The sequence below is a fragment of the Protopterus annectens genome, chromosome 3.part1 (genome assembly GCF_019279795.1).
Source record: "Protopterus annectens isolate FY-2018-M chromosome 3.part1, PAN1.0, whole genome shotgun sequence".
Lineage (NCBI taxonomy): Eukaryota > Metazoa > Chordata > Ceratodontiformes > Protopteridae > Protopterus > Protopterus annectens.
In genome coordinates this window covers 286,516,230-286,537,720 of record NC_056732.1, presented here as the reverse complement: position 1 = coordinate 286,537,720, position 21,491 = coordinate 286,516,230, and the positions used below count along the sequence as shown (strand labels likewise).

At 39.9% G+C, this 21,491-nt stretch overlaps 1 protein-coding gene across 1 annotated transcript in view; it reads left to right on the top strand.

Moving 5' to 3' along the window:
• VWDE (von Willebrand factor D and EGF domains) overlaps window positions 1-21,491 on the top strand; it is a 740,920-nt gene that overhangs the window by 65,917 nt on the left and 653,512 nt on the right. The window contains exon 5 of the mRNA XM_044066200.1: window positions 2,111-2,255. Within this exon, the coding sequence (XP_043922135.1) occupies window positions 2,111-2,255 (145 nt within the window). The remainder of the gene's footprint in view (window positions 1-2,110; window positions 2,256-21,491) is intronic.

Below are 21,491 nucleotides of genomic sequence, written 5' to 3'. Positions count from 1 at the left end.
TCTTTGAATAAGTTCCATTAAAGATGGCATAGAGGTGCAGTGGTTAACATTGTTGCCTCGCAGTAAGAGATTCTCCAGTTCGAGTCTCAGATGGGGTACCTTCTGTGCAGAGTCTGCATGTCCTCCCTGCATTTGCATGGGTTTCCTCCGGGTACGCAGTTTCCTCCCACATTCCAAAGACATGTGTCTGAAGTGTTTCTCCCCAGGCTTCCTCTGAAAATAGGCTCTGTCCACATCAAACTTCCTGGTCAAGAAATGTTAAATAAATAAATAAAGGCAATATTTACACATTGAAAATGACAAGAAATAGATTGAGCAGAGTGGCACATCACAATCAAGGGTGTAAGAGAGAGGATAAACTAACTGTAGAAATTACCCCTTGTGATCAGCCAAAAAGGTACAAGGCAAATTATGTCATTATTCCACTTGATATACAACAGATGGTCAAGCTTTCTAAGAGTATAATGTGATTAACTGTGTCATAGTATAAACAGGGAAGCTGTAACATCATATAATTGGGAAGCAAACTGCAGAATCTTTCTCAACATCACAAAATATGAGGTAGCTCATGAATAGATAGGTTTACATCACAAATCAAATGTGAGGTGAAGAAATGTTTCAAGGTCTACGTATTCAACAGCCTTGAAATCAATGCCTTTATAGACAAGTAGGATCAGGACCTCCTACATCTCTTTCTGCCATTTCCTCTCATTCAAAATGTGCTAATAAAGATAAGAGAAGTAAAAGCAGTGTTCATTCTAATAACTCCTGTTGACCAATACAGGTCTAGTTCTCCCAGAGTATGCAAATTTCCAAGGAAGAATCCTTAGGCCTTCCCATCCTTTCACAACTACTTACTAAGCAAGAAGTAGTCCATGTTCACCTCAGTCAGAATGGACTTAGGCTAATGTCATGTTAGTTCCACAAAGTAATTTGTTCTTCACAGAAAAAAGGTTTACATTTTACAAGGATTGAAGTCCAAATAGTAAAAAAAAATACATTAATAAAAGTAGAATATTTTCCCCAGAAGAATGGAAAACATTTTAAAACTAAAACTAGCTCTTACACTGTTCATCAGATCTTGCCAAAAACTATGTTTGCTGAGACCATTCTTTTAAACTTGTCAAGACTTTTCATAATTTTAGCACCTTCGTATGTATCATTTGTGTTGCATACATTTGCATGATCAATAAAAAGGCAAACATTTCCATGTAGTACATTAATACTTATAAATACATTGAAAAGGATGGCTTGAGTACCATCTCCTTGGCTAACTTGACTGTTTTGCATGATCCATTCTTCTGAATGAACACATATGATGGCCCTTTGTGTCCTACTGCATAGTCAATATTTTCCCATGCTAGGAGCACAAGACCTACTTTCAGTCTTTACACAATGCTCACCAGACTGTAAGTGATACCATCATGATAAATGCTTTTTAAAATTCTAGCCTGTCAGTTAGATCAGGATTTGACTGGCATGGCCTCTTTAATGGATACATTTCTTAATTTTGTTTCATCTAGTATTTTCTTTCACTTTTGTTAATATTTATGTATGGCTTTAGTTACAGAGTATAGCTTCTGATTTAAATGCAATTTGGGCTGAGGAATTACCAAATCACATAGTGGGCATTGGTTTCTGACAGCTGATGATGGTAAACAGTAATGAGAGCAGCAAGCCTTCTTCAGATGCCTTCTGAAAAAAAGATACATTTATGTTTGGTTCCCTTATAATGATGTTAAGTTTTCAAATCACATATGTGGCATGCTTGTTTTATAAAAAATAGTCCTTTAGAGCAAGATGAGTTTCACCTGAGTAGAACAGTTCATTGGAATTTCTCTTTCTGCTAATGGTGTGAACCCAGAGTTTGTATGCTTACGAAAGAGGGTTGGTGACAAGGGGCTGCAACCCTAAAAAATCCCAAACAGAGCAACTTTGGAGAGAGTAATTTCAACACGTTGTCTTACTGCACAAAATAGCACATAAAACAGACCTAACCTGTCATTATTACTGACTGAAAACGTTTTCATTTAGTCATAATTACCTAAATAATGATGGATGTACAGCATGTCAGTTAATGCATTGCTTTTCCTCTTCTTTTACATATCAGCTCTACCCTGAGGTTCACACAATATTAGAAGATGGCACAGAACACCGACTGAAAATTGAGAGCACGGTACCCATCCCGTGCTCCGAAACTGACCAGCAGCAACATGACTGCAAGATTTCTCTCCACCTGAAGACAGTCAGTCAAGGTAAATATTATATAAAGCTGCTAGCTATAAAAAGTAATGTAAACACTCAATGCTATTTAATAGGGTGCTGATTTTTTTATTTAATATACTGAAGCAAGGGATTTTAGGAAAAACGTTTTCAGTTCAGTTAATTTGCTACTTGAGAAACTTAACCCTCATTTTTCTGAAGACTACACTTACTGAGTTGCTGCTTTTTAAGACAGAGTTGGGTTTCTGAAGTTTTCTGGAATTCATCATTTGTCAGCTTACTTATAACCTTCCACCACCCATCTCTTCTGTGTGTAGAACTGCAATATGAAATATAGCGGTCTGCTACCAATTACAATATTCTTTTATTTGGAAGTACCTTTTACATCGAGACATACAGGATCCTGCTGCTTCTTCAAACAGCTGAACTTTTCTTCTACCCTATTTCAGAAAATGCTTTTTTTTTTTTTTTTTTTTTTTTCTACCTGTCTGATCAGCAAGACCTCCCTAAGGACCATATGTATAGATTTATTTCCCCATTTACATGTTTCAACATAGCACCCTGCATTATCTCATTCTTACTGCCAGGTTTCCTGAAAATGTAACATGCATAATCTCCTTATAGATATCTCCTTGTTCAATTCTTTCTTTAGTTATTAGCCATTTGGAAGCACACCTTTAATTTGGCAGGTATTGAGGGAGATAAGGGTTTGGAGCCTGGGTGTGCATTTTTCTGAAGGACACAGATTTTATCCTGTATGTACCTCATCCTCTCCTACTGAATAGCCTTTACTATTCAATACCCTTTGAGGTCTAATCATATCCAGTCATACACGTCTTCATGCTTACACTATAGGATAGAGTGTGCTCCTCCATGAATGGATTTTTGCATTCCTTGCATGATGAGCTTCCCTACTTGGGCTGTACGTCAAGTAGAGTTGTCATGAAAGGACTTTATCATCTATTTCCAGCGGTCCCTTCATTCTCCCACTGACTCTTCCACTGATTCAGCTTTCATTCATACCTAGTCAGCTCAGATGCAGCCATGGCTTTATTCCTGTGCATCACAGAGATGTCTCGATGAAAACAACATTTAGCCATTACACTGTGAGCAGAGGTAGTGACCATCTTAGCAAAAAGAAAACGGCAGAGTGCCATTTATAGTTTACTTTTCAGTGCCAGATAGCTCTTTCAAAGTTTTCAGCAATCTCGATGGAGGGAAACATTGAGTAAAAACTATATAGCTATCATAGACTTCCTCCCTATACTGTATGATTTTTCTCAACTGTTGACAATTAGGAGCTAGTTATCCAAATAATGAAACTATTTTGTCATTGTAGACATGTTAGTAGCTACTGAAAACATACATTTTGAGTAGATTATTTCAGTGGTTGTTTGTGTCTTTCGGCTTTTCCCAATTAGAGGGTCGCCACAGCGGAACTCCGGTCCGCTAATGATTGGTAGTTGATTTTTATGTGCTGAATTACCAGCCCTGATGCACAACCTTCAGCGAAGGTACACCCATTCACGCATGTCTCCATGCAGAAGACACTCTAGCTGAGAATCGAACCAGATGGCGTCTTACTGTGAGGCGACAATGCTACCTCAGCACCACCACCGCGTGATGAGACCAAATGACAGAATATTGATTTTAAAAACGAAAACATAGGCATGGTCTGCCTACTCTTTGTGTGTAAGTAAGCATTGTGAAGATCAAAGCAACATATGCAGTCTCTTCTGGACTGAAGGGTAAGAAGAGAATGAAGGTCGGTATATGAAAATATTCCCCTGGAATAAAGGTGTGTGTAGGTTGCTCAAGAGTACCACAGATCTCAGATTTTTCATAGTTTCTGGAACTGAATAAAATGCGGAATAATATCCAAGTCTTCAGTAGTGTCTGTACCTCCTTTCTGACACTGTTTTTTGCTAAAGAAGAACATCTAACAAAGAAAAACATGGATGAGGATGGGAAGAGAATTCTATAAGACTACCTTTCACCACCATGTCCCTCATCTATACATAACTAGTAGTGATGAATGAAGTAGTGCACAAAAGGAAGACAGTCGCCCAAGCACCTCCACTGTCTGTTAAGGTGGGAGTCAGGATTTTGCAGGTCATTTTGGGGCTGTTCATGACTTTCATGAAAGAACTAATCAACTCATCTTCTAGACCAGTGACCTTGTTGAGATCAACCAAAAGAAAATTGTTGAGATCCAGCAGCTGCAGATGCAGATCTCAGTGCAGTGACGGTCTACACAGTGACTTGTTTTTGCTTTTTTCTGGATGATGGAATTTCACATTCCACACCAATAAGGGTATGCCATCTTTTTATGGATCTTAGGAAATTATGAACCACTAACGGACATGGAAACAGCTGTTTTGTTCTTCTATGCAGGGTGAAATTTCACACCCCACACAAATAATGGTTTGATTCTTTTCTTTCACGGATATTAGGGCATCATGAACTTCTGGGCCAGAAAGTCGGATATTAGGGCATCATGAACTTCTGGGCCAGAAAGTCATATATTAGGGCATCATGAACTTCTTGGCCAGAAAGTCGGATATTAGGGCATCATGAACTTCTGGGCCAGAAAGTCGGATATTGGGGCATCATGAACTTCTGGGCCAGAAAGTCGGATATTAGGGCATCATGAACTTTTGGGCCAGAAAGTCGGATGTTAGGGCATCATGAACTTCTGGGCCAGAAAGTCAGATATTAGGGCATCATGAACTTCTGGGCCAGAAAGTCAGATATTAGGGCATCATGAACTTCTGGGCCAGAAAGTCGGATATTAGGGCATCATGAACTTCTGGGCCAGAAAGTCGGATATTAGGGCATCATGAACTTCTGGGCCAGAAAGTCAGATATTAGGGCATCATGAACTTCTGGGCCAGAAAGTCGGATATTAGGGCATCATGAACTTCTGGGCCAGAAAGTCAGATATTAGGGCATCATGAACCTTTGGGCCAGAAAGTCAGATATTAGGGCATCATGAACTTCTGGTCCAGAAAGTCGGATATTAGGGCATCATGAACCTTTGGGCCAGAAAGTCAGATATTAGGGCATCATGAACTTCTGGGCCAGAAAGTCAGATATTAGGGCATCATGAACTTCTGGGCCAGAAAGTCGGATATTAGGGCATCATGAACTTCTGGGCCAGAAAGTCGGATATTAGGGCATCATGAACTTTTGGGCCAGAAAGTCAGATATTAGGGCATCATGAACCTTTGGGTCAGAAAGTCAGATATTAGGGCATCATGAACTTCTGGGCCAGAAAGTCAGATATTAGGGCATCATGAACCTTTGGGCCAGAAAGTCAGATATTAGGGCATCATGAACTTCTGGGCCAGAAAGTCAGATATTAGGGCATCATGAACTTCTGGGCCAGAAAGTCAGATATTATGGCATCATGAACTTCTGGGCCAGAAAGTCAGATATTAGGGCATCATGAACTTCTGGGCCAGAAAGTCAGATATTAGGGCATCATGAACTTCTGGGCCAGAAAGTTAGGACCCCCTGAAGGGTAAGCCAGCAAATGATACTTTGACATCCTCAGCTATAGGACTGATGGGGAGCCAGGAGTGACATCATATTATTTTGACAGATCAAGGTAACTAACAGATCCACTGTGCAAATCATATGCCACTCAGGCCAATAGAATTCTAACCGAAGAGGCATTGAAAACTGTGCTTAGTACAGCTGTTATAAAAAAACTGCATAAATTTTGCTGTGCTGTTTTCAACTTTGCTGTTCAGGCTGCTTTAACTTTTGTAACCCCCTCCTGCTGTAATTGGTGAAAGTAAAAGAGATGTTATGGGAGGCAGTTGGGGTTTTAAGCTTTAACAAAGTACCTGAATAGTTGCGGCTGAGTGAGTCACTGTTTAACTCATGTTGTTGAGTGATGTGTTTCTGACAATTCATGAGGATAGAGGTAAAGCAGTGGACAGGCAAGACATTTACACAGAAAAGAAGTTTTAAGAAGCTCCGTTTACATCAATTTTCAAATAAGAAGATATTGCTCCTGAGGTGAGTATTGTTTTAAATCAGTTCAAAACAATTTACTGCAAACAGCTGTTTGCCATTGCCTCCAATGGAGCACAGAGAGCTTGTACTCTAACTTGCAATGGATGCATTATGAACTTTCTAACAAAATCAAATTATGCCCTCACATTTCAAGCGAATGTTCATAGCCCTGAAATCACAAGAGTTACTAAAAGTAGTATAAAGGGCAAACTGTCCAGCAAATCTAATCTTTGCAGTGATAGTACCCATTACATTCTGGGTCTTAAGCTGGATTTTATAAGTCAAAATAAACATAGTAAGTAATAATTTTGTAAGCAACTTACAATATTCTCCATAAGCACACAAGCTACAAACACACTGCCCACAGCATTCTGTTCACTAATTTCCAGTTTTCATGTGAAGCTAATCAGTTGTAAGTCACTTGCTGTTGGACTGTTCAGAGAAATATGAAATTTATGACAATATAAATAAATAGTATTTGAACAACAGTTAATATCTCTTTTACTGCAATAGAAAGAGGCAAGTATCAGTACAGCTGTGTTGCCCATCACGTAAGTCTTAAGATGAAAATTTTCAAGAGTGTGCATGCAGCATGGATTTGGAATTATCACTGAATATATGAACAGGCATTATTAGATGACCAAAGGCATCAGTAGGCTACAACTGGAGAAAAAACTGGCTTTAGAGCACCTGGAACATAACAAATGAATGCAGTGACATTTTCTATCTGAATTCCTTAATGATTTTTTTTTTTTTTTTTTTTTTTTTGCTGTGGTGTCATGGTTATTAGTGACATCTTATCTATTGCACTGAACATTTTGTATCTGTACAATTTTTTTTTTTTGTTACTAACCTGATCTGGTTTAGTTTGTAATCCACTAGATAAGTTTGCATTGTTTTAAGTTTAACTATTTCTATTCACATTAGCAATATCCATGATTCATCACTGAGGAAACGACAACACGGACTGAATTTCAGGAAATATTTCATTAACAGAAGTGTGTAATTTCTGGCAACTCCAGATGATTACCATTCAAAAGTTTATATGGAACTATTTCTGGCAACTTTCATATCTGCTAGCAGTTTCTTCTATAGAGTTCCAGTCATCTGTTCAGATGGAAGAAGACTTTGGTTAGGTATGATTTGTAACTGTAGTAGAATGTAATCATAGGATCATATTATCATAGGAGGTTACTAGGCTAATGGCACTGGGGGTCTTACAAGCCTAGTGAAGAGTTTATCCCCAAAAAGAAACCTCTGTCAGTACCTGTCACCCCTGTCGATGAGGGACAAAGGTGGAAACCCTGGGATATATTTGTGGTTTCCCACCCACTCATCAAGGTTGCGCTTGAATAGGGTCAGCGAGGTGCTCTGTTTGCCATGTATGGGAAGTCTATTCCAGAGATGGGGGAAGCCTCTGGGAGACAAACCTATCTCTCCAATAGGTTTTGTTGATGTCGCATATTAGATTCAGGCCTTTCAAGCAGGTGACTTCAAGCATAGACTTACGGATATGAAGCATCTCTACCAGGGCAGGGTCTGAGACTGCCTTGTAGGCTAGACACAGATCACCCCTGAGCAATCTGTACGATACAGAATAGAGCAATAGTGATTTGAGCCTGTCCACATAGGACAGGTGTTGGACACCATGGGTTCTCTTTGTGAGGTAGTTCAGTGGCCTTTCCATTTGGTGCAAATGTTTGGAGAGGTGCATACCAAACGAGGTGTTATACTCAATTATTGGTCTAATGAAAGAGGAGTATAGAGAGGTACTAACCTCCTTTTTTCTGGATGCAATACCTTTACTTGTAAGATGAGCCAAGTAAAAGTTTTTTCTGACCACTGCTGCTACATCATGGTCGCATGTGAGTTTGTTACCAACCTGAGTGCCCAGGTCTCTCACCACAGGTTGTGTGCTTAGGGGGTTGCCGTTGATGTGGTAATCAGTAAGGGCCGTGTTTTTGCAGAATGGTATGATGATATATTTTTTTGCATTTAGCTTGAGGCCATGACTTTGGAACCAGTCATTAGTTGCTTTGAACCCTCTTGCAGTATGTTAACATCATCCGCTGAGTCAATGACAGCACCCAACTTGCTGTCATCTGAAGACTTGGTCAGTCACAGGCCTTTTTTCTTTGCCTGGATGTCTGAGAAGTAGATGACAAACAGTATGGGTCCCAGGACAGATCCCTGAGAAACTCCACTAATGACAGATCTGCTAACAGAGGTGAAGGTGCCTACTTTGACTTTGAGGGTCCTGTTGGTAAGCCAGTTGGCCACCCACCTGATGAGATAGGGATTTACTCCAAGTTGTGTTAGCATTTTGATGATGCCCGAGTGGGGGATTGAGTCAAAGGCCTTGCCCAAGTCAAGGTAAGCTGTATGTTATGACTTTCCCTCATGCAGGGCCTTGGTGACAATCTCAAAGAAGTCAACTGGGTGGGATCAAGTGCTTGGAGATTGCCTACGTCCTTGTTTATGAGATCCATAATGATACGCTCCATGGCTTTACAGATTAGACTTGTCAAGCTAATGGGATGATAGTTTCCAGGTTGAGTAATGGCACCACCATTGTGCAAGGGGATAACAATGGCAGCTCTCCGCTCTGATGCAATGAAGCCTGTTGAATAGGGTGCTCAATGACAAAGTCAGTTCTTGCTGGTGCAGAATACAGCCTGGGATGTTATCAGGTTCCATGTAAACTGCATTCTTTGCCTTGGATAGGGCCTTTAGCACTTGATCTATGGAGATGTGAGGTGCAGGACAAGTATCGGGAATGTCAAAAGGGCCTTTGGGGGGACAGGGGGTGAAGTTTCTGCTGAACCTATCTGCTTGCAGGTTGGCTAAGTCAACAGGTTCACCGTAAGTGATACTGTTAAGTACTAATTTGAAACAAACCTAGGCTTTGCCATGGAGGTTCCTGATGTAACTGAAGAAGGTTTTGTGGTTTCCCTTTGTTTTGGAAGCTAGTTTCAATTCATAATTGGCTTTGGAGGCTTTCACCAGTGATCTAATTTGCTTGTTGAGGCTAAGAAGGGAGTTTTTCCAATTTGGAATATGTTCCTTTTTACCCTTGGACAACAGTTTCTTCCTTTTGTTGTAAAGCCTGTTGATAGGAGATGTCCAACAAACAGGTTTGTGTTTCCTTGAGGAGCAGGTTTTAGTTCTATTGGGTATGGCTGAGTCCATGCAATTGTACAGGTGCTTGTGTACTGCATTGGCGTACTGTTTAGCATAGTTGTCTGCATCCTCTGGGGGGGGGGGGGGGTGTGAAGCTACAGATAGCCTCCCTTAGGAGGTTATAATCAGCTTTTGGGAAGTTTTTTAGTTTGATTATGGTTGGGGGTAGGATAGAAACTTCGAATGAAACAGTCCGATGATCTGATCTCGCCAGGGAAGAACTTAGTATGGAAGTGCTGCAGCAGTTGCCCATGTTGGTGAGAACCAAGTCCAGAATGTTATCTCCCCTTGTGGGGGATGGGACAGGCTGGTCTAGTGTGTTAGAATTGATGAAGTCAAGGAAACATTGAGTGAATGCATTAGTGCAGAAATAGTTCATCCAGTCTGTGGTGGGGTAGTTGATGTCACCAAGGATCAGAGTGTAAGGGGGTACCATGATGGAGTCAAGTAGATCCAGATAAGAGGAGAGGGTGTTCTGAGTCATGGAGGGGGGTCTATAGCTGGCTATAACTGGGATGAATGTCTTGCCAACTGTCAGTTGCACCTGGAGTAGTTCCAGTGCGTTATGCTGGCAAACCAGTCGGGAGGTGTGCCTGTCCTTAATGAAGATAGAGACTCCACCACCCTAAGTCTTCTGGATCTCATTTTGGGGTCAGAATGTGTGGAATGAGGTATTGCCTGGAAAGTTAGGTGTGCTCTTCACAACACTGAACCAAGTTTCTGTGACTGCACAGACATCGGCATCTTCAAATCAAGGAGATCCTCCAGTCAGTGCATTTTCAGGTTAAGGCTCCTAAAGTTAAGCAGCATGACCTTCAATTTGCTTTTTGACAGATCTTTTATGTTGGATGATTTGTCTTTGGGACATTGCCTAAAAAATGTACAATGGGGGAGGTGAGAGCCTTGGCCAGGATCCGGAAACCCAGTGGTGACAGGTGGAAACCATCTCTGGCAAAGCATCGAGGCCTGTCAACCATGTCATCCCAGGCAAACAGATACTGAATCCCCTTGGAATGACAGCAGAAACTAAGCCAATTGTTGACGTCAATTATTTTTTGTTGTTATTGTAGTATCATTCTTGGTGAAGGTAGGATGCTGCTTAGGGCTAGGGTCATACCTGCCTGGGACACATACTCTGAGAGCTCAATCATGTCTCTCTTCATACAGTCCAGAGAAGTAAGTCTCAAGTCATTCACACCAACATGGACAATGACAGACTTGTACTTGTACTCGTTGTGGAGAGACTTAAGTGCATGCGTGATGTGACAGATTCTGGCACCAGACAGACAACTGACTGTGACCTTCTCCTTTTTGATCCTGGTGAGGGGGTCATCGGTGTGTCTCACAACTGAGTCACCAATGACTAGTATTTTTGGTTTATTGTTATGTCTTGTGAGCCATGATGGTTCATTGTGTTGCCTTATGGGTTGTGTTTGTGAGACACTGGTGTGTTGTCTGCTGTGTGTGATGTGTTTGGTGTTGTGTGTGGAGTGTTTGTGAGTGTGTTTTGGAGGTCTCTGCCGTTTAAGTACGTTTTTATTGAGGACCTCTGCATAGGTGGGTGTGTGTGTTGTGCTTGGCTATGTGATCTGAGTGGTATGGTGTTTGTCATGGCAATCTCCTCTTTTTCAAGAGTACTGACGGTGGTGCAAGAGAGCATGGATTCTAATTTACTGATTTAGAATTGCCCAGACTTAGTGTTCTGAATGCTTGGGAAGACTTTTGGAGAGAGGATTTTGATAAGGGTTTGTCCACAACAGTGTAGACAACAAGAACCATGTTAAATGTAAAGTAACTGGCCTGAAGCACAAGTGCTAAAACCAAAACTAAGATGCTAGAATAACAGATAAATTTAATCAGGCTACTAACAAGTAGTAATAAATGCAGCAGAATAAAAGCACTTGAACACTTGAGAGCACACAGCAAAAATAAGGTAATAAAGTAGGAAGAACACAATTACGGTAAAAGCAGCTGAATAAAGTGTAAAAATTTTTTGGGTTTTTTTGGTTTGGGTTTTTTGTTGTTTTTTTTTTTAAGTGGAGAGGGAAGGAACAGAAGATCAAATGAGATGGGACTGGGAGGAGTGACCAAAATCAAATTAACAGCAGGGGTGAGCAATTCCAAAGCCATGAGTACATCACTTGGGTGGCAGGATTGGAAAAACAGTGCAGACAACAAAGGACACAAACAACAAAGCAAATATATAAATGCTGTACAGTACAAAACAAGTGCAAAAAAGTATGCTTATCAGTTTGTATAATAGATGGTTATAGAATCCAACACAGACAGGAAATTAGCTCTGCTATATCAGCTCCTCACAAAGTCACTGAGATGTAAGTCTTTGTAATAGAAGTACTAAACAGAGAATACACCTCAGGCTATTAGATAAAACAGGAGTGTTGGCTAATAGCTAATGCCTAAGGTAGGCTAGCTGAAAAGAAAGCAAAGTCAACTCCCACCTGAAACTAGCTGCTGAACTACCCAGAGAAACAATTAGTGCAGATAACAAAGGACACAAACAACAAAGGAAATATATAAATGTTGTACATTGCAAAACAAGTGCAAAAAATTATACTTATCAGTTTGTATATCAGATGGTTATGGAATCCAACACAGCCAGGAAATTAACTCTCCTCTATCAGCTCTGCACAAATTCACTGAAATATATGACTTCCAGTTTTGATCCATGTCATATCTGACTGTCTTCCTTCAAATCAGAAAGCTTCTTGGGTGTTTTATCATAATAATACATGAATAGAACTATATAAAAAAAACAAATAATTAAAAACTTCTCAGCACACACGTTTTTTTTTTATTTTACCAGTCTGGTGCCTTGGCCATTCACCTTCTCAGGATGTAATAATGCATGTAAGCACAGTGGTTAAAGCCAATCAAATAATTAAACAATTACTTAGTTAATTCAATAATACTCTCCAAATATTTGATTACAAAAATAGAAAGTACAAAATGCACAGCATAAATACAAAGCACATACTTTCAATAATAAATATACTAAATATTTTAAAAACATAAATTAACTTCCTGATTTAACCCACTAGGGGAAAGTGTTCTATAATTCAGTATCATTTTCATTTCTAATTCTGTTAATTTACTTAAATAATCCCTATCCTAGGAAGTGTAGGTCGTGCTAATATACAGAAAAAAAAAAGACCCCCACATGCATTCTGCTATAATGTTCATCCCTCAGGCTTCTCAAATTCTGATTTCTAATATCCCCCAAATGTTCCAAAATCCACACCATAACATTATGTTTAGTTTGACTCACATACCAAGCTGGAAAACCACAATTACACCCTATTATATATACAACCCCCATGACTCACAATTAAAGAAATCGTAAGAAACAATTTTCCTCATATTTATCCTAGTACCAATTAAATTTCTAACTTTAGAACATACCTTGTGATGTCCACATGGAAACATGCCAGTATATTCTGTCAATGAATGCTGTATTTTGTAAGCATAATTCACAATTTATTTTAAATTATAATTTCTGTTATGCGAAAAAGTGACATGCTTCGGAGAAAAACTTTCCCATTAATTCATCATCACTAATCACATGCCACAAATCCCTAATAATGCCTGTCACACTGCCAGCCAAGCTATCTGGAATTTTGTAAATAATTATATGTCATTTGTGAATATTGATATGATTTACACAGAACCATATGTTATGTGTATATTAAACTACTGGTACAGAAGGGTGTGTTGAACAGGGTTTGTACAGTACTGATCTTCAATGATGTGTCCACAGTGCACCCTGCTGGAAAATAACAGAAATGTATATAAATTATATACCTGTGCAAATGTAGATGTTTTAATAGTAGAAATTGGGACATAAAAGGTTAACTTGCCAAACTTCAAGAAAATAAGTTGAAATTAAATTGTTTTATGATTGTGCTATAAAAGTTATCTCTCAGTTTCAGTGTACCAGACACAATGTCTAGAGCTAGAAGTTTTTTGTATTGTCTTGGAAGAGAAGTAATTACTGGGTTTGAGATGCAGAAGTGTTTTATTGTTTTATGACTTTCAGGATCTGCAAACATCTGAGAGATATGTATTTTTTTTCACACAGAGATGTTAAATTCTGTTAGTTTCTGACAAAAGGGGGTTTAGCCTGGGAACTGAAGTCAGGTGACAGAAAGTGATGTCATCCAAGCTATCTGAGCAGTAATATTTGATATTAATTTAAGAACTCGCTCAGAGAGAGACTGGGCATTTTGTATTTTGTCTTTGACCTAACAAGAAAATCCACTCATCATCACATCTGACCTTGCCTTGCTGTAAGTAAGTCTAGGGCACAGTAATTTCTCTTAGATACAGTTAGGAATACAGTGAAGTATAGCCAAGATGTTTTCTTTATTTATTTGAGACTGTCCTCAAATGTTGTTTTAAATATTTCCTGTGATGTTGAACTCTGAAGTCACTTTGAATACATATTTAATATTGTCTTGTTCTTTTATTATTTATTACTAAACATATTTAAACCTTTGCTGCTATTTGTGAGACATATTTAAGCTCTGAGGGTACTTACATATGTATTTGGTGACACTGTAGAGGCCACTCCGAAATAACTTTGCTCTTGGTCAGACTACCATTTGGATTATTAGTAATATTATACAGTAGGATTGGACACCCTTCTTTAAGGGCCTTAGAGTAGCTGATAGGTAGTAGTTGGTGGCAGTGGAAACTACATTATCGTCTGGGCAGAAGGGGACAGTGTGTGTGTGTGTGTGTGTGTGTGTGTGTGTGTGTGTGTGTGTGTGTGTGTGTGTGTGTGTGTGTGTGTGTCAGCTACTTGGACAGGGACACAAAGCAGTGATTGGACAGAGAGGGTGCTGGAGGTTTTGGTTTGGCCACTCAGCTGAGATCTCAACCCTATAGCTGTGCTAATGGGGAGTCTTATTGGGAATATGGAGAAAGAGGGATAAACCAGCCCCAGACTGACTGTGATTTCTGTATGCTTTTAAAGGAAATTGCACTTTACTCTGTGTGTACTTGTCATCCTCCCAAGTGTACATCACCCACTGGTGCTAGTGGTGAGGATTGAAGCTCCTTGATTACTGGGCCAGAGCAGGGGTGTCACAATGCCTTCCATAATCTGAGAAAAAGGTGAATATCTTGAAGCAAAAAATAACTTGTCCCTACTTCTAACAACATCTACATCACTGAATTCACTTTGATATCTACCATTGTACATGTTCATTCTATCACCTTCTAATAAACATTTTTTAGCTTTGTTAATTTTCGCATCAGTATATGTTCATTCTTTAAGTTTATTTTTAACCCCATGCAATTCATCCTCTCTCATATCCACATCTGATATATTAGAAATTCTTTTGAACTCCCCATAGGGCAACAATTCCAACAAATGGGGGGATGCATACTTGTAGCATATAAAAAATTATTGATGGCAGCGTCCTCCTTAGAAGGTCTAAATGTAGCTGTCTCCCCTCCACATAAGGTGTAACATCAAGGAAATGAATGCTCCTTTTATTTATTAATTCATATGAAAAATTCAGTTCATGGGGTTTGTCATTTAAAACTCTATAAAGAATTTCAAAAACTTACTAACATCACCCCACCAGCAAAAAATAAATCATCTATATATCTCTTGAACAGAATCACATCTTCTGTATAAAATTTTGTAGAATACAAAAACTTACTTTCAAAATCCCCCATGTATATGATAGCATATGTGGGGCACGTCTTTAGGCTGCAAAAAAACCTTGTTCTCAAAACAAAAATAATTGTGAGTCAGACAAAATTCTAAAGGAGAGATTAGGAAAGAAGTTCTCACCATAGCCTCAAGACCACACTTATGTTGAATGCTAGTATACAGTGATTTGACATCAGCCATTACCCAATAGTAATCATCCTATCAAATAAGTCCCATAACACCCTTTAACAAATCACTAGTGTTCCTAACATGTGCAGGCACCACTCCCATTTTTTTTAAATTGAAAGATTAAAAACATACCAGCATTCTGCAAATATGAACTCACTCCTGAAATAATAGGTCTCCCCAGAGTATTTGTCAACTTTTTTTTGCATTTTAGGAATGGAACAAATCATTGGATTAACTAGTTTGTAAATGAAAGGTTTTTGCACATCATGCCCATCTAAGAAACCCCACCATCCCCCTCCAAGATTTCTAATAAAGCCCTATTAAAGAGAGAAAGGGGATTATTTTCTCATTTCACATGCTCAGTTTCATCAGCTAGTAAATCATAAAGCATTTGCAAATAACTAGCTTTACCCATAATTACCCAGGTGCCATCCTTGTCTGCTTGTTTAAACACATAGGTATGTTTTTACCTTCTGAAGTTGTTGTAATGCCAATCATTCACCTTTGGTTAAATTATACCTCTTCTGGGAATGCAAAAATTTATTAAATTCAAGTTCAACCTTTTTACATATCACTTTCTCAAACAGAAAAATAGAAGTTACAGTCTGACAGGGTGAAAAAGTACTAACAGACAGGACAGGGAGAATAGTTAATCTCCCATAACCTGTGAAAAATTGTTTCCCTTCATTTGATTCAGTAATGTCAATATCATACATTATGTTCAAATCAGATTCAAAATCTGTTTAGTAGACATGTTCAACAAAGAATCATCATCACCTTCTAATATATCATCAGTAACATTCAAAACATTTTGCTCATTTTGCATTTTAATACTAAAAACACTTTCAAATACAGTATCCTGCAAAACTTTTCAGCATCAGTTAACAAGTTAGCTAATGAAGGATTATATGTAGGAACAAATTTACTTACTTTTAACAAAACAGACCTCATATGTGAATTGACATTCAGATCCAAAACATTAAAAAATTCTAAACTGTTACCATGTCTTTCATCAGAAAAAGTAGCACTATTAATAGTCCAAACAAAATTGTCCAGTTTATTTAACTCATATCTTCTTCACAGGTTCATAGGTAGGTACTAGTCTATCAGCCCAAGGGCCTATGTAAGCCTAGCCAGCAAGGTTCCATGGCTTACGCCACCCAAGAAAGTTATCTTCCTGTGCCACTGTCGAGCAGAGACACAGAAGTGATCCCCGGGGTGTATTTCCTATTTCCCATCCACTCATCAAGATTTTTCTTGAAGAGTGCTAATGAAGAACTTTGCTTGACATAGATGGGTAGCTTGTTCCAGAGTGTAGGAAGTCTCTGAGACAGGAATCTATCCCTCCAGCGTGTCCTGTTTATTGTGGTGATAAGGTTTATGTCCCTAGAGCATGTAGCTCAGAGAGATTGGGATTTTTTTAGGTGTCGCATGTCTAACAGCCCTGGGTTTGACATATCTTTATATGTTAGGCAGAGAGCACCTCAGAGTAGGCGATATGCTGCAGAGTATAGCTGGAGTTTTTTAGGCGGTCAGTGTAGGGCATTTGTTTGAGGCCAGAAATCCTCTTTGTGAGGTACTTCTGTGGCCTTTCCAGCTGCTGCAGATGTCTTGTGAGGTATATTCCAAAAGGGGCGTTGTACTCAATAATGGGTCTAATGAGTGACAAGTAGAGGGGAACAATGACCTCTTTTTTCCTGGATGAGAACCCTTTTATGATGAGGTGTGCCATGTAGAAGGACTTCCTGACAACTGTGGTGATGTGACCATCAAAGGAGAGACTACTGTCCACCTGGGTCCCAAGGTCTCTTATCACGCATTCGGTGTTAAGTAGATTGCTGCCTATGTGGTAGTTCATGGGTACAGAGTTTTTACCAAAGGGGATGACACTGCACTTTTTGGCATTGAGCTTGAGACCATGGCTCTGACACCAGGCATCTGGCTCAGTCAGGCCCTTCTGTAGGATGTCCACATCATTTGGGGACTTGACTATGGCTCCTAGTTTGCAGTCATCTGCGAACTTCATTAGCCAGAGGCCTTCTGTGTTAGCCTGTACTTCAGAGAAGTAGATACCAAACAGGAGAGGTCCTATGACGGAACCCTGTGGTACTCCATTTGTCACTGCTTTGAGATCAGATTTGGAGTCTGCAACTTTTACAGTGTGGGTTCTGTCAGTGAGCTAGTTGGCAACCCATCTTGTGACGTAGGGATTTATACCTAGTTTAGTGAGTTTAGCTATAATTCCAGAATGGAGGATGGTGTTGAAAGCCTTGGCGAGGTCAAGATAGGCTGTTTGAACCACCTTACCCTCATCCACAGCTTTGGTGACTGTCTCAAAGAAGTCGATCAGGTTCAGGAGGCATGATCTGCCTTTCACAAACCCAAACTTGGTGGGATCCAGAGTTTGGAGGTTGCCAATGTCTTTGTTTATGAATTCCCTGATGATACATTCCATGGCCTTGCAGACCAGGCTCGTCAGGCTAATAGGTCGATAGTTCCTGGGATCAGTGGTGGCTCCCCCTTTGTGGAGTGGGATAACTGTTGCTGTGTGCCATTCAGTGGGCACAAAACCTGATGCGAGGCTATTATTGAACATGGTGTTTAAGTGGGGAGCCAGTTCATTCAGAAGTTCATGTAAAACGCAGCCTGGGATGTTGTAATGGATGCTGTGTTTTTGGCTTTAGAGAGTGCAGCTTTTACCTGCGTAGTTGTGATTACAGGGACTCTGCATTCTTCCTGTATAGATATGGGCCCTTTAGGGGGTGAGAGGGGGGTAAAGTTAGCACTGAACCTATCTGTCAGGATGTTGGCAATATCAGTTGGTTCTGTAATTTTTGTGTCTTTGTGCTGTAACTCAGAGAAGATCTGGGTGTTGCCATCTAGATTCTTGACATAGCTATAGAATGCTTTGTGGGTGTCCTTGGATTTAGTGGTGATTTTTGTTTTCGTAGCTAGCTTTGGAGGATCTTATAAGGGATCTCAGCTTCTTACTGAGGCTGACCAGGGAGCTCCTCCACTCATGGGATTTTACTCTCTTTTGCAACAGCTTCTTCCTTCTGTTATACAGTTTGTTTATGGCAGGGGACCACCAGATTGGCTTCCTTTTTTTGGAGGATAGCGTCTTGGTTCTGTTTGGGATAGCATGCTCCATGCACTCATGTAAGTGCTTATAGAGTGCATTTGTGTAGGATTCAGCAGTTGTAACTGTATTGTCCATCTGCATGGGTGTCATGAAGTTCACCACTTCTGTCTTAAGAAGCATGAAGTTGGCTTTGGAGAAATTCTTTACTGTGGTTTCCTTAATGGGAGGTGAGGGTGGGATGTGGATATCAAGGGTGATAAACTTATGGTCAGATCTGACCAATGAGGAGTTGATTTCAGGTGTGGAACAGGTCACTCATGTTGGTAATGATGACTAGATCTAGGATATTGTTGACCCTGGTGGGGGTGTGGAAAAGTTGATCTAGGGCATTGGAGTTTATGAATTCCAGAAAGCTTTGAGCTAAGGAGTTGGTACATGAGTAGTTTTCCCAGTTAATGGTGGGGTAGTTGAAGTCGCCCATTATTAGGGTGTTTAATTGTACCCTAATATTTTCCAGTATATCAAGAAAAGAAGAGTGGGAATCCTGGGGCATGGTGGGGGATCTTTAGCAAGCTACAGTTTGGATTGCAGGTTTTCCCTAGTTGCACTTGGATAACCTCGGATGCATTATGCTGAGCAACTAGCCTGGAGGTGTGGATATCCTTAATGAATATGGGCACACCTCCACCTTTGGTGTTTCCGTCAAGGTTACATGGCCGAAAAGTATGGTATGAGTTATAGCCTGGTAGTGCAGGGGTGCTCTCTGGAGCCTTGAACCAGGTCTCAGTCACTGTACAGATATCGATGTTCTCCATTTTAAGGAGTGCCTCGAGTGAGTGCATTTTGAGATTTAGACTTCTAGCATTGAGTAGCATTACCCTCAGTTTTTGCTTCCCTGTTCCTGTTATGGTGGTGAATTTGTTATTTGAACCCTGCCTAAAAAAGGCACTATAGGGGCAGCAAGAGCCTTAGCCAGTATCCGGAATCCCAGGGGTGACAGGTGCAGGCCATCTGTGGCAAAGCATCGTGGTCTGTTAACCATGTCATCCCAAGCAGACAGATTCTGGATCCCCTTAGAATGACACCAGAAGCTTAGCCAATTGTTGAAGTCAATCATTTTGTCCTTGTACTGCGGTATAATTCTGGGCAATGGCAGAATGCTGCTAAGGGCTAGGGTCACACCTGCCTGGGCTACAAAATCGGAGAGCTCTTCCATGTCTCTTTTCATGTAGTCCAGGGAGGTACATCTCAGGTCATTCACACCAACATGGACAATGACAGAGTCATGTTTGTACTTGTTGTGGAGTGACCTGAGTGCGTGGGTTATGTGGCGGATCCTGGCACCTGACAGGCAGCTGACAGTAACCTTCTCCTTGTTTAGCCTGGTGAGTGAGACATCAGTGTGCCTGACTATAGAGTCGCCTATGACTAGTGTGTTGGGTATGTTGTTTGCCTTATTGGCTGTGGTTGAGTGGCACACTGAGTCTGTGGGCTATGTGTCATTTGGGTTGTGTTGGGGGATGGAGGTTGCTTGCATTTCTGCTTTGGAGGTCTCTGTTGCTTAGACAGATTATTATTGAGAGCCTCCGCGAATGTTTTTGTGTTACTATGTGTGGATTTTGGTGGTGTAGATTTAGTGAGACTATGTAATGAGTGTGGTGTGGTGCAAATGTTTACCTTCTCCTCATGACTGTCAAGTTCAGTCTTGGTTGGAGAGAGTTTGGCTAGATAAGTGCATCTCTCACATGTTGTAGTGTTGGGTGGTAGGAGAAGCAGGTTGTCTGTGTACGTGAAATTATTTCTACATTGCCTCAAGATGCCCAGATTCATCAGATAGACAGGAGAGAACACTGGGAACTGACCCTTGGACATGCCTGAATAAAAAACTATTTTCCTCTAGATAAGTGAGGAAAGTGAGTACAAGAGCTGTTTTTCTCTAAGCAAGTGAGAAAAGTAAGTACAAAAACTTCCCGCAATTTCTTCCTTTTCTCCCTCTACCCCCACCATTTGAATGAAAGGAACTATAATTAAATCTGAATTAGCTGATTCCACAGTACCTATGGAGTGTCCATCCTCAAATGAAACACTTTTGTTGCTAGAAGGTGCGTCCGCCAAGGAAACTGAAGAATCTTGCCAGGTTAAACTGCTGTTACTGGTATTTCTAACCTTTGAAGTCTCACTCCTTGGCTTTCAATGTCATAAAATATAAGGTCATCCTTAAAATCCTTAATGTCTCTGCAGAGTTTTTTGTTTTTGCATCAGATAACCTCCAACTCAACTTTCTCCACACTGGACTTGATATTCCATATTCTATCATTATACACCAAAGCTGGCTGTTCTGCCAGCAATTCCCTCTCTAGTTAAATGACAGCCTATATTTCCTAGGGGTGGGGATTATTTAAGTAAATTAACTGCCAATCATTAGCGGACCGGAGTTCTGCTGTGGCGACCCCTAACTGGGAAAAGCCGAAAGACACAAACAAACAGAATTAGACATGAAAATGGTACACCTTCTCCTAGGGGTTTAAATCAGGAAGTTAATGTATGTTTTTAAAATATTTAGTATATTTATTATTGAAAGTATGTGCTTTGTTTTTATGCTGTTGCATTTTGTACTTTGTATTTCTGTAATCAGATATTTGGAGTGTATTATTGAATTAAATGAATTAATTGGATTTGTACCTGTATAAAAGCACTGTGTTTATATGCATTATTACATCCTGTTAAGGCGAATCACCAAGGTACTATATTGGGAAAATAAAAAAGATCATGCATTGAGCAGTTTTGAATTATTTGTTTTTTTCTGTTTTATCATAACACAGCTTCTGTTTCAGCTTCTTTTCCCACAGCAGTTTCAGGGTTAGTTGTATATTTTCCAGTACAAACAAATAAAATAATGTAGGTAACAGGATCTTAACTGTGTACTCATTACAAGTTATACCGATAAAAATCCATAGAATGGAGAGGCCTGTTTATGTATTCTAAAAGGGAAAAATAACAGTCAGCTTGGTCTTAATAGTCACATTTCTTATTGTTACCTGAATATTTGATTGTGGATACTGGGAATTGATTTTATCATCTCCCCTGTAAAAGGATACTTGTGTCCAGTCAGCA